Genomic DNA, 15,000 nt, shown 5'->3' with positions numbered 1-15,000 from the left:
TTTTGACCGCGAATACCAAAGGTGTCACTTTTTTTTTTTTTTTTTTTACGACCACTTAGACTTATTGAAACAAGCCAATTTATTTTTGTATGTTCAGATGGCAAATGGAGGAAAAGTTACCAAGTCTTGTACTGCTCAGATAAAGGAAACCATTTTTATTAAATTAGGAAAATTTATTTCGGTCAAAAATGACCGAATACCACAGGAGGGTTAAAGAATTACAGGTCCGAATTTTCAGATTAAGAACAATTTTGAACTCCAAATAAACAATTAGGAACTTTCTACATTTGCAGCAATCCCTGACACACACACAATAAAAAAATACAAATTTAAAATCACTTGATAAAATTGAGTAAGATAGTATATTTTTATCTCAATATATCAATATATATTGTTATTTTTTTTCTCTGTTTTGTTACAAACCTGGCCTTTTCCTCTCTCTCCCACGGTGGCGGTATGGGGGCAGTTTGTGGTTGGCTAAGGAAAGTACTATCTTTAAGTTAATAAATTCATATAACTGAAATGACCTTTCATGTGTGACTCCCCTTTATGTTGCGGGTCGGGAACGAACTGGCCGTGACATGATTTTGAGGCTTGTCCGAAATCTTTGGAAGCTGTGTGTGACTGGCTAACTCCAGTTAGTTAGTGTGTTTCTAGCTGAATTGCTTTTGCAATTCTTCCTTCAGAGCACTATTTGTTGTTTTTGTTTATTATTTTGCCCGGTACACCTTTGAAGACTAGATTGGGCTTAGTTAGTTTTGTATTTGATTACTTTGGAGCTGGAGCTTCTCATTATTCGCTAATTATGATGACATTCTCTTGTGTTAATTGTGAAAAGCCACAATTTCGTAAACAGGGAAAATACCTTGTTTAATATGTTTATGCTGCTCTTCGTTTGTGCCTACCTTGTTTGTTTGAATAGGATCTTAAGTGACTTGTGGTAAGTCTTTATAATTCTGTGATTAGGTAGAACTCGTAACAGGTGTGCACTATGGTTTTCTTTGAGGCTGTGGCTTATGGGACTTGTAGTCATCGCCATAGTAATTCGTAGTCGCGTCACACTTTTGATGGCACTGTTTGATCTGCTCGATTGTGTTAAGCTTCACTGTTTACTGTTCATGGATTGAAGATGTCTTCAGTAGTCAAAGAGTTCTTTGTGTGCCCTTCTGAAGTTCTTGAGAGGTGCACAAAGGAACAATTACTGCAGATTGCAGAGCGTTTTAATATTGAAGTTTCCAGTCAGGATAGGAAACTTAAAGAATCTCTCTTATGAGAGCTTTAAGGAGTTTGCTTGCCGATAGAGGAGTTTTGGAGGTAAGTCTTCTGCTCAAGAGTCTTTAATGTCTCCTATTCATGAAACTGACAGTGACAGTGCTTTCTGAAGCAGCTTTTATGGCTGATGAGTTTGTTCTTACTCACAGAATTGCATTCAACTCCTCTAGTCAGAAAAATACATTGTTTGGCTGCGGATTCTGGTCAGCTGTCTATACTCATTCTCTTCGACGTGAGTGCAGCTTTTGATACGATCTCACATAGCATCCTCCTAGACAGGCTAGTCTCAGTTGGAATTACAGGCACCCCCCTGTCTTGGTTTAGATCATATCTTTCTGGTCGCACTCAGTTCGTTCAACTCAAACATTTTCGATCTAAGTCATCACAAGTTATCACTGGCGTTCCACAAGGCTCAGTTTTGGGCCCTCTTCTATTTATTTATTTACTGCACCTTGGTCATATATTTAGGAAACATGGTGTCCATTTTCACTGCTATGCCGACGACACCCAGCTCTACCTGCCCACTTCTTCCCTTCCTCTGCCCTCTCTGTCCAGCTGTTTAGCTGAAATTAAAAACTGGTTCTCATCTCATTTTCTCAAATTAAATTGTGGTAAAACCGAAATCCTCCTTGTAGGCACCAAATCTACTTTGGCAAAAACTGACTATCGATCAGTCCACTGCTTCTCCTTCTTCACAAGTTAAGAGTCTGGGTGTCGTCCTTGATAGCACCTTATCCTTTGAAGCTCATGTTAATAATATAACTCACTCTGCATACTTTCATTTACCTAATATTAATCATCTTCGTCTCTCTCTCACATTGAAGAGCACTGCCATTCTCATTCATGCACTGGTTACATCACGTATTGATTACTGCAATGCTCTCCTCTCTGGTCTTCCTTCCAAACTTCTTCATAAACTTCAGCTGGTCCAGAACTCAGCTGCACGAATCATTTCTAGAACCCCCTCTATTGAACACATTTCACCTGTTCTTCAACATTTGCATTGGGTTCCGGTTAAGTACCGAATTGATTTTAAAATCTTGCTTCTTTTAAATCTCGTCTTAAAACTCACCTATTTAAACAGGCCTTTTTATGACTGTGCATGCATTGAGTTCATACTTTGTATCTTCCAGTGTCTTATTGTATATCATAGTATTGTTTGCTTAATGTTGTTATTGTTGCTGCTTTCAAGGATGACTTTTTTTTTCTGTTCTGTTTGTAAGGTGACCTTGAGTGTTGTGAAAGGCACCTATAAATAACATGTATTATTATTATTACATTCTTGAATTCTCAGACCTGTTCTCATTTTCTGATTGATGCTGGTGCTTGTGGTCCAGGAGCTGTTGGCTGGCAGCAGGAATTGGACTGGACTTAACATTCGTCTTTTATAAACAAGCCTATTCAAAGGAGGTCTTCGCTCATGGATTTTCAGCTCCCCACTTTTGAGAAACATCTCAGTTTCTTTCAGTATTGTTTAAAATTCTAGTTTGCAGTAGATGGCTGTTAAAGTTTCTGTCGTCTCTTCCTCTGTCTCTCTCTTTTATTTTGTATATCCTAAGGCCCAGGATGTTCAGAACAGGAGTGGGGCTGGAGGGGAGATTACGCCATAATGCGCCCATAACAATTATTATCAATACTTTTCAGTACTGAATGAATGACAAATACATTTATAATCAACATTTCTATCACTTCATCTGCCAACTTGGATTGATTTTTTCGCTCAAAATGTTTCATAATTGTGCTGCTTACTTTTTTGGATCCGCACATCAATCAGGCCTTGCAGTGTAATTTCAGTGTTCTTTTTATGCTGGCTCATAAATTAGAATCATTTTTCACCAGTCATACTGTATATTTATGCAACCAGTGAGGGCATCACATTATATGTTGTCTATTTGTTGTCTTTGTATTATTTCGGGGCACCCAGTCTTTCTATGTCTTTAAATTCAATTCAGACTCCAAACTCACAACTCTGATAAAATCAAATCGGTCTCATGACAAAATGCCGATATTGTTAGAAATAATTGAAAAAGCTGGCGCATACAGAAACGTACAACTTAAAAAAAAAAATGAACAAATGAACAATGTTGTTACGAAGCATCCACTTTGAAGCATGCAGACAATATACAGTAAATGTAATAAAATTGCAGTCTTTTGCAGTTTAGAAATCACATTAGGCCATTTTGCGATTCCTGTCTTTCCGTCTCCATATTTAAGACCTCTTTAATTTATAATTAAGACTTTTGTTGTACCATTTAAGATATTTAAGACTTTTCATGGCCTTAACCCTCCAATGGTATTCAGTCATTTTTAACCGAAACCATAAAAAATGGTTTCCTTTATCTGAACAGTACAAGACTAGATGACTTTTCCTCCATTTACCATCTGAACATAAAAAAATAAAATAAAAAAAAATGGGCTTGATTCGATAAGTCTAAGTGGTCATTAAAAAACCCTGACACCTTTGGTATTCACAGTCAAAACTGACGACCACTGAAAATGAATGGCAAAGACCAAAAAAACAGAGCATTTTTTAAAATCTGTCAAATACAATTTATAAATGGAGAAAAAACAAGACAAATTACAGGGTGAGACTCTAAAACATCCTCAGTGCAAATTATACACACCCACTCATACACAAACACACTTATACACACACACACACACACAAATGAACTGGTAAGACTATAACACAGAGCTTTTTTTTTTTTTTTACAATTGTAAAATAAAATAAAAAATCAGCCACAATGCTAAATACACACACTCAGAAATGAAGGGGTGAGATGATAACACACTTACAATGCAGCACACACACACACACACACACACACACACACACACACACACACATGTTGGTGCAGCTATCATTATGAGGACTCTCCATAGACATAATGATTTTTATACTGTACAAACTATAGATTCTATCCCCTAACCCTAACCCTACCCCTAAACCTAACCCTCACAAAAAACTTTCTGCATTTTTACATTTTCAATAAAACATCGTTTAGTAAATTTTTAAGCGATTTGAATTATGGGGACACTAGAAATGTCCTCATAAACCAAATTTATAGCATAATACCCTTGTAATTACCAGTTTATAACCTAAAAAAAGTCCTCGTAAACCACATAAACCTGCCCACATAAACACATACACACACACACACACACACAAACTCACACACACACACACACACACAAACTCACACACACTCACACACAAACACATACACACACGTTTGTAAAATACATTTTTACTATAGAAAGTTTAAAATTGCAAAATGTTTACTCTGATTCTTCTGTTTTATACTCTAATTGAATTTTCTGAATTTTGCAGTTTATTTCTGTTTCTTGATGTTCTTGATGTTTTATTGACAATATTGTGCATTTACTTTGAGTTTTTTATGTTTGAAATTATTGGTAGAAAAATGCTTATTCAGTGTCTTCTCTTTGTAACACCATGGTCAGGTTTGATTGCAGCATAATGACATAAACTGCACAAACTGACACTTCAAATCAATTTTAAAATGCTAAACTTTGACAAATAATAGTTTGATAATGTCTAAATATATATCCAAATGCATATCTTGTGATAAAATATAAAATTATGTTACAAGTCATCAGACTACACAGTATGTGTCTACAGTCATCTACTGGCCGTTACTGGTTTTTACTGGTTTTCAAGTCATGTTATTTACATTTTGTTCACCAGATGGCAGCAATCGGCCTCCAATTCATTTTTTTGTTGGGGGGGGGGGGGGGGGGATTTTTTTTCCCCTTTTTCTCCCAATTTGGAATGCCCAATTCCCAATGCGCTCTAAGTCCTCGTGGTCGCATAGTGATTCGCTTCAGTCTGGGTGGTGGAGGACGAATCCCAGTTGCCTCCGTATCTGAGACAGTCAACCCGCGCATCTTATCACGTGGCAGAACAAACCACATTATAGCGACCACGAGGAGGTTTCCCCATGTGACTCTACCCTCCCTAGCAACCGGGCCAATTTGGTTGCTTAGGAGACCTGGCTGGAAATCGGCCTCCAATTCTTATATTTTCTTCATGTTTCAACTTATAGACGTGTAGGTTCTGAATTTTGTATTTTTTATTTTTTTTTATTGCTTATTTGTATATAAACATTTATGTGAAAATTAATTTAAATGTAAATAAGATCAAAATAGCATAAAATCCCAAAATAAATGTTTTTTTTTTTTTTTTTTTCAGGGAAGAAATGGTATCATTATCGTCATAAATATATAAAGGGTTACACATCTTACCCTGAATTTAAGACATTTTAAGACTTTGTAAGGACCTGTGGGAACCCTGCGTTCTGAGGATTTTAAGCCCAAACAAGAAAAAAATCGGGGTTGGGAATAAACATCTTTTTATTTCTGTAGATTTGCTAGTGGAGCAGGAAAGACTGTCAGAGTATTTTAGTAAGATGTTCCATCTACATCTGTGCAAGAATGAATGTTCATTCAGTTCTAGGATTTATTTTTTATTTTTTTAAACCAAACTGGTTCTGATTTAGAACTTCTAAACTCTGCAAATGTTAGCAGAGACCTAAATCTGTTTAGCTGCTTCTCTTTTGGTTTCTCACTCGATTTGTTCTCTGCCGGTGTGTTGAACGTATAGTGCCATAAATGTCACAAAGTTACAACTGTTTTTCCGCTCCATGTTTTTGCACAACAGAACTCCCTTTCGATAAGACTGACATATAAATGTGCATTTTAAAGAACAAACATCTCTGCCAATGGAGGAGGATCCTGATGGCTGCGAATAAATCAGCATACATTTCCATGCAAAAGACAGCAGGGCCAATCAGAATAATCAGTTTGCGAATCAAGAAGCTGCTGGAGTTTTTCATGACAATTGAACTCTATTTCATTTGCCGCATTTACTGCGCTGGTCTGTTTATTTATGAGACACATTGCTTCATTTCCTTCAACAGAATTTGAGTGGAAAGCAAGTAAATGGAAAAAGAAAATAATTGTCTGTACTGAGGCTGTGAGGAAAGACTTCTACGGTCATTCACTGAAATACTAATACGCAGGAAAAACACTTCTCTTCTGGAAGACCTGTATGTGAAAGGAAATGCGTTTCCTCACCAAACACTTTCAGAATCATTTGTCTCTCTGTACTCCCAGCCTTGTTGCTCGCTCGGCAGGTATACGGTCCTCCATCGCCCTGGCGAATGTTTTTAATGGTCAGCGTGCTTTTACCCCCATCCAGAGTGTTCAATACATACTGCTCTGATCGCTCGATCTCATGACCCTTCCTGTAGAAAGAAATTTGATTATTTTATAGAACTGAATCAGGATGCTATTTCATGATTGATCATCTGCTTCATAAAACCTGTAGGATCAGATAGTTTGAGATATTGTCTCCTGATATAAAAAGCTCTCAAAAGCCTCATTCCAAATTCAAAAGCCAAATGCATTTTTGAGTCTACACAATATTTAACAGCTGCAGATTTAATGCACTTTAATTTCAGTCATTTACTAAATTATCATGTCAAACTATCGTTGGTTCAAATCGGTGAAAACTATAATTGAGCTGAACTCTTCACACTGTGAGTAAAGTCTGTCTGTCTGTCTGTCTGTCCACCTGTCTGTCTATCTATCTGTCCATCCGTCCGTCCACCCGTTCGTCTGTCTATCTGTCTGTCCATCCATTTGTCTGTCTGTCTGTCTGTTTATGTCTATCTGTCATTTGTCATTTTGCCCATCCATCCATCTTTCTGTCTTTCTGTCTGTCTATCGTTCTATCTATTGATTGTTCTATCATTCTATCTATTGTTCTATCTATCTATCTATCTATCTATCTATCTATCTATCTATCTATCTATCTATCTATCTATCCATCTGTGTGTTTGTCCACCTGTATGTCTGTCTATCCATCTATCTGTCTGTCTGTCTAATGGCTGACTGTCTTTCTGTCTGTCTGTCTGTCTGTCTATCTATCTATCTATCTATCTATCTATCTACCTATCTGTCTATCTATCTATCTATCTATCTATCTATCTATCTATCTATCTATCTAACTATCTGTGTGTTTGTCCACCTGTCTGTCTATCCATCTATCTGTCTGTCTAATGGCTGACTGTCTGTCTGTCTGTCTGTCTGTCTATCTATCTATCTATCTGTCTGTCTGTCTGTCTGTCTGTCTGTTTATGTCTATCTGTCCATTTGTCATTTTACCCTTCCATCCATCTATCTGTCTGTCTATCTATCTATCTATCTGTCTGTCTGTCTAATGGCTGACTGTCTGTCTGTCTTTCTGTATATCTATCTGTCTGTCTATCTATCTATCTATCTATCTATCTATCTATCTATCTATCTATCTATCTATCTATTTATCTGTCTATCTGTCTGTCTGTCTGTCTAATGGCTGACTGTCTGTCTGTCTATCTATCTATCTGTCTGTCTGTCTGTCTGTCTGTCTATCTGTCTGTCTGTCTGTCTGTCTATCTATCTGTGTGTCTGTCTGTCCACCTGTCTGTCTGTTTATCTGACTGTCTGTGTATGTCTGTGCTCTCTGTTGTTTGTCTGTCTGTAGGCATATATGACCTTCAAATTTCAATGGTTTTTAAAACCTTCTGCAAACATTCAATGTCTGTTTTGATGAACTTGACTTTTCTAGTTTCTAATGTTACCCACCAGTACCAGGTCACCTGAGGGTCGGGGGAGCCCGAGGTGATGCAGGTAAAGGTCACAGTCTCTTGGTAATCTGCGGTGGCGTTAAAGGACTGCTGCGGCACTGATAGAACAGGTGGAACTGTGAATAACAACAAACAGAGAAACGCTGGAATATTTCAATATTCATCTACAAAGGACAACAAACATTGATCTACAATACAATGTCCAAAATGCTGTAATCAATATAATATAATCAATAATCAATATACTCCGTTGACATAATTTTTAAATGACCATAATTAAAAGACGGGCACATTTCCCCGTCACCCCTCCATTACCACCAGCAACAAAACAAAATCTACACCTCTCTTTAAATCATGTCTGCATTAATCAGCCTGCTATAGGCTTTTCAGCTAGATAAATTGATAAATTGTATAAATTTCTGCCATTTAAAACACATATGACAACATGCCCTGACTTTCTTGAAAATACAATGACACTTTACAATAAGGTTTAATTTGTTAAAATTAGTTAAAAACATTCATTAACATGAACTAACAATGAACAATATTTTTTACAGCACCTATTAATCTTCATATTATTATTATTATTATTGTTATTATTAATTGCAACATTAATACAATTAATATTAATTGCAACATATAATAATACATCTTAAAATGATAAGTGGTATGTGAAAACTTACTAGTGTGACAACTAACCCCAGCCTCCACTAAACATCTTATAAACATATACCTTCATACACATCCATCTTGATATTTATGCATTTGATTTTTAATCAGAGGTACATCATTCTTCCAAACAGCCATTGCATGTAGCTACACTATATTGCCAAGAGTATTCGCTCACCCATCCAAATAATTGAATTCAGGTGTTCCAATCACTTCCATGGCCACAGGTGTATAAAATGAAGCACCTAGGCATGCAGACTGCTTCTACAAACATTTGTGAAAGAATGGGCCGCTCTCAGGAGCTCAGTGAATTCCAGCGTGGTACTGTGATAGGATGCCACCTGTGCAACAAATCCAGTCGTGAAATTTCATCACTACTAAATATTCCACAGTCAACTGTCAGTGGTATTATAACAAAGTGGAAGCGATTGGGAATGACAGCAACTCAGCCACGAAGTGGTAGGCCACGTAAAATGACAGCGGATGCTGAGGCGCATAGTGCGCAGAGGTCGCCAACTTTCTGCAGAGTCAATCGCTACAGACCTCCAAAGTTCATGTGGCCTTCAGATTAGCTCAAGAACAGTGCGCAGAGAGCTTCATGGAATGGGTTTCCATGGCCGAGCAGCTGCATCCAAGCCATACATCACCAAGTGCAATGCAAAGCGTCGGATGCAGTGGTGTAAAGCACGCCGCCACTGGACTCTAGAGCAGTGGAGACGCGTTCTCTGGAGTGACGAATCACGCTTCTCCATCTGGCTATCTGATGGACGAGTCTGGGTTTGACGGTTGCCAGGAGAACGGTACTTGTCTGACTGCATTGTGCCAACTGTGAAGTTTGGTGGAGGAGGGATTATGGTGTGGGGTTGTTTTTCAGTAGCTGGGCCCCTTAGTTCCAGTGAAAGGAACTCTGAATGCTTCAGCATACCAAGAGATTTTGGACAATTCCATGCTCCCAACTTTGTGGGAACAGTTTGGGGATGGCCCCTTCCTGTTCCAACATGACTGCGCACCAGTGCACAAAGCAAGGTCCATAAAGACATGGATGAGCGAGTTTGGTGTGGAAGAACTTGACTAGCCTGCACAGAGTCCTGACCTCAACCCGATAGAGCACCTTTGGGATGAATTAGAGCGAAGACTGCGAGCCAGGCCTTCTCGTCCAACATCAGTGTCTGACCTCACAAATGCGCTTCTGGAAGAGTGGTCAAAAATTCCCATAAACACACTCCTAAACCTTGTGGAAAGCCTTCCCAGAAGAGTTGAAGCTGTTATAGCTGCAAAGGGTGGGCCAACGTCATATTAAACCCTATGGATTAAGAATGGGATGCCACTTAAGTTCATATGCGACTAAAGGCAGATGAGCGAATACTTTTGGCAATATAGTGTATATGTAGCCTAGTACAGTAGAGTCAAAATGTTTTCTACAGTAACGTTTTCACTAAATATACACAAAACATTTATGCACCAATATGACAGTACGTTGTACAGGATTATATATGGGAGTCTTCTAGGTTAAATTTGTGTTATCACAAGTAATAGAACACCTCTCCTTAAAAAGACACACTTGACTATGTTTTGGTGTTCTTAATTTCCAGTGTCTTTATTTATCTGTGGATAAACACTTATAGTTCATAAATCCTAAATCAGCTTATTCGATTGCAACATTTTTAGCAGTTGCTTTTGTTATTTTCTCAAATAAGCACCATCTCTTCTGCAAAATGATGTGCTCAATAACTTTCTATTTACTTATTTTTAATTGTATTTTCTCTCTCAAACAAATGACTATTTATGTCACTTTGCCTCTGGTATCGATAATGAAACTCTACAGAAAGTAATTAAACTGTCAAGTGGTTTGTTTACATTCTCTCAACAAATGCATTTGATTACCCTTACATTTCCCCAAATAATGTCCTTAGTTCAAAACAACTTTCCATCATGTAACTATGATCTGCTGAATCTATTTGATATGATGTTATAAGAGAATAAAACAGACCTCAACAATTTCTCTTGCCACCCACTGCAGCCGGAGAGCAAATCAAGCAGAATCATTATTTGCCACTCTGTGATTTGAGCCCTGTTAGAATTGGCAGAGTTCAAATGGGTTGAAATGACTAGTTTTTGGAGATTTGTATCAGTGAAGGACACCACAAATGAGACGCCCTCTATCTCTGTGACATTTCCTTTAAAAGATCAAGGATATGGCATAGAGAAGCTGCCGATCCGACCCGTCTGTGCTCAAACCACTCCTCTGATGATGAAGGCCATGGTCAAGGGCGAAGAAAGAGCACGCAAGTGCACGTCTGCATGCTAATCAATTCCATAAATATATTCCATATGCAGATAAACAGGATAGAAGAAACTCAGATGGAAGAAACAAGATATTAGAACAAAGAGGAAGCAAATGGGCCATCTCAAATAATCGCTAAATTAAGTGAACAATCTCTGTTGAAACAACTGGCTAAATTGATCAATTTTATTTGTATACCTTTTTTTCACAATACACATTGTTTTAAAGTAGCTTTACAGAAATTCATACTGCAATGTCTTATATGTCTTAAAGCTCTTGGTAAACAGTTTCATTAAAAGCCATGCCTTAATATCGTTGTCTTTAATTTGTTGTATTGTGATGTTGTGCTTATGTCTCTAACTAACTAACTAACTAACTAACTAAGGCACTAACATACTAAAATACTCACAAACTAACAAACTAACACACTTGTGCACTAACTAATGCACCAACTAACATAACTAACTTACCAACTAACTAACGCACTAACTTACTAAAACTTACTAACTTACTAATTAACTTAGTAATTAATACACAAACTAACTAACACACACACTAATTAAGGCACAAATGAATGCACTTACTAACTAACTACCGCACTAACTTACCAACTAATGCATTAACTTCCTAAAACTTCCTAACTTACTAATTAACTTAATGAGTAATTAAGGCACTAACTAACTAACTAATGCACTAAGGCACTAACGTACTAGAATAATCACAAACTAACAGACCAATGCACTTACTAATGCACTTACTAACTTACCAGCTAACTATCACACTAACTTACCAACTAACTAATGCACTAACTTCCTAAAACTTACTATCTTACTTAGTAAGTAACTTACTTAGTAATTAAGGCACTAACGGATGTACTAACTAACTAACTAACTAACTAACTAACTACCACACTAACTTACCAACTAACTAATGCACTAACTTACTAAAACTTACTAACTTACTAATTAACTTAATGAGTAATTAAGGCACTAACTAACTAATGCACTAAGGCACTAACGTACTAACATAATCACAATCTAACAGACCAATGCACTTACTAATGCACTTACTAACTTACCAGCTAACTATCACACTAACTTACCAACTAACTAATGCACTAACTTACTAAAACTTACTAACGTACTAATTAATTTAATGAGTAATTTAGGCACTAACTAACTAACTAACTAACTAACTAACTAATGCACTAAGGCACTAACGTACTATAATAATTACAAACTAACAAACCAATGCACTAACTAATGCACTTACTAACTTACCAGCTAACTACCACACTAACTTACCAACTAACTAATGCACTAACTTAATGAAACTTACTAACTTACTAATTAACTTAATGAGTAATTAAGGCACTAACTAACTAACTAATGCATGAAGGCACTAACGTACTAAAATAATCACAAACTAACAGACCAATGCACTAATTAATGCACTTACTAACTTACCAGCTAACTACCACACTAACTTGCCAACTAACTAATGCACTAACTTACTAAAACTTACTAACTTACTAAATAACTTAATGAGTAATTAAGGCACTAACTAACTAATGCACTAAGGCACTAACGTACTAAAATAATCACAAACTAACAGACCAATGCGCTAACTAATGCACTTAATAACTTACCAGCTAACTATCACACTAACTTACCAACTAACTAATGCACTAACTTCCTAAAACTTACTAACTTAGTAAGTAACTTACTTAGTAATTAAGGCACTAACGGGTGTACTGACTAACTAACTACCACACTAACTTACCAACTAACTAATGCACTAACATACTAAAACTTACTAACTTACTAATTAATTTAATGAGTAATTAAGGCACTAACTAACTAACTAATGCACTAACGTACTAACATAATCACAAACTAACAGACCAATGTACTAACTAATGCACTTACCAACTTACCAGCTAACTACCACACTAACTTGCCAACTAACTAATGCACTAACTTACTAAAACTTACTAACTTACTAATTAATTTAATGAGTAATTAAGGCACTAACTAACTAACTAATGCACTAAGGCACTAACGTACTATAATAATTACAAACTAACAGACCAATGCACTAACTAATGCACTTCCTAACTTACCAGCTAACTACCACACTAACCTACCAACTAACTAATGCACTAACTTACTAAAAATTACTAACTTACTAATTAACTTAATGAGTAATTAAGGCACTAACTAACTAACTAATGCACTAACGTACTAACATAATCACAAACTAACAGACCAATGCACTAACTAATGCACTTACTAACTTACCAGCTAACTACCACACTAACTTGCCAACTAACTAATGCACTAACTTACTAAAACTTACTAACTTACTAATTAATTTAATAGGTAATTAAGGCACTAACTAACTAACTAATGCATGAAGGCACTAACGTACTATAATAATTACAAACTAACAGACCAATGCACTAACTAATGCACTTCCCAACTTACCAGCTAACTACCACACTAACCTACCAACTAACTAATGCACTAACTTACTAAAAATTACTAACTTACTAATTAACTTAATGAGTAATTAAGACACTAACTAACTAATGCACTAATGTACTAAAATAATCACAAACTAACAGACCAATGCACTAACTAATGCACTTACTAACTTACCAGCTAACTACCACACTAACTTGCCAACTAACTAATGCACTAACTTACTAACTCACTAATTAACTTAATGAGTAATTAAGGCACTAACTAACTAACTAACTAATGCACGAAGGCACTAACGTACTAAAATAATCACAAACCAACAGACCAATGCACTAACTAATGCACTTACTAACTTACCAGCTAACTATTGCACTAACTAACTAACTAACTAACTAACTAAGGCACCAAAGTACTAAAATACTTACAAAGTAACTAACTAACTAAGTAACTAGTTGGCTAAGACCAGCATGAATTTTAATGCTGGTCCAGGCTGGTTTATGCTGGCTTGGTGCTAGTCTGGTTGGTGAACTATCAGAGCCATGTTTATACACCTGATATTTATGTATACAGGTTTAGAACAACAAGTAAATGATGACAAATCTTATTTTGGGTGAACTATTCCTTTAAACTCCTTTAACAAATACAGTCGGCTATCTCTTTACTATTCATATAATTCCTGTGAGGAAAAAAAGAACCCCTTCAAAATCATATTCCTCTGATACAGCATTTACAATTTGTGGTCTTTTTAATAGAAGAACAATGATCCAAACTACAATCTAACAGATGGTGCACATATGGAAGATGACCATGTTAATTCAATAAGGAATGATATGGGAAAAAACTGCACTTCATTATAAGAGCGGATGATGTTCTGTTCCATTCCACTGCAACACACCCAAGGCTGCCAATAAATCTAAGGAAAAACTCTGGATTCAATCTTGAGTATTGGATACAAGACATGGGCCAATAGTCACTTTCTAGTCAGCACTTGCTAAGTGATTAAAGCAGCAGGTTGTTCTGATTCCACGGCAGAAGGCACTTGCCATGCTTTGGAATAATAGGATGTGGCTCATTGAGCAAGCTTATTGGATCTTCCTGAAAGCTATAAGTGGCGATGCTAAATTGAATGCAATCCACTTTTTTTCTTATTTTGCATGTTATTACATCAGTTTAAAGAAATATGAGTTCTGCAAATACTATTGTGTCTGCTCAGGCAGAGCTCGGTGCTGTCAAATCCTCACAATTGCTCATTTTGCGCAACAAGCTAAGTGAACATGTTCAAAAGACATTGTTTCGGGACACATCTTTAAAGATAAGCTCATAGTTTGCTTGTAAGTTACGGAAGCTTAAAGTGAATGATAATTGAAACATTTAGTCACAAAACCAGTCAGCAGAAAATTGAGGGAGACGCCAGGATGATAAACTGTGTGGATTTGCAATGTGAGACGCCCATTTTAGTTTCAAACATCCCTTGCTAAAAAGACCAGTTATAACCAGGATGCTGGTCTAAATAAGTCAATTCAGGCCGGTGTATGCTGTTTAGTGCTGGTTTGATGTTAGTCTAGCTGGTGAACCTACTGCAGCTTTTGAACGTTGATCAGCATAGTCTATCTGACGAAGATGGTTGACCTAATAAGTCTTGTTA

General features: G+C 36.6%; 1 protein-coding gene across 2 annotated transcripts in view; it reads right to left on the bottom strand.

The window, feature by feature from the left end:
* The window catches only part of LOC127443365 (neural cell adhesion molecule 2-like), a 256,635-nt gene that overhangs the window by 37,905 nt on the left and 203,730 nt on the right, over positions 1 to 15,000 (bottom strand). For both annotated transcript variants that reach the window (XM_051701889.1, XM_051701890.1), the window contains exons 6-7: positions 7,918 to 8,035; positions 6,367 to 6,536 (exon numbers count right to left, since the gene is read on the bottom strand). In XM_051701889.1, the coding sequence (XP_051557849.1) occupies positions 6,367 to 6,536; positions 7,918 to 8,035 (288 nt within the window). The remainder of the gene's footprint in view (positions 1 to 6,366; positions 6,537 to 7,917; positions 8,036 to 15,000) is intronic.

The sequence above is a fragment of the Myxocyprinus asiaticus genome, chromosome 7, assembly GCF_019703515.2.
Source record: "Myxocyprinus asiaticus isolate MX2 ecotype Aquarium Trade chromosome 7, UBuf_Myxa_2, whole genome shotgun sequence".
NCBI classification, from domain to species: Eukaryota; Metazoa; Chordata; class Actinopteri; order Cypriniformes; family Catostomidae; genus Myxocyprinus; species Myxocyprinus asiaticus.
This window is presented reverse-complemented; position numbering and strand designations above follow the sequence as displayed.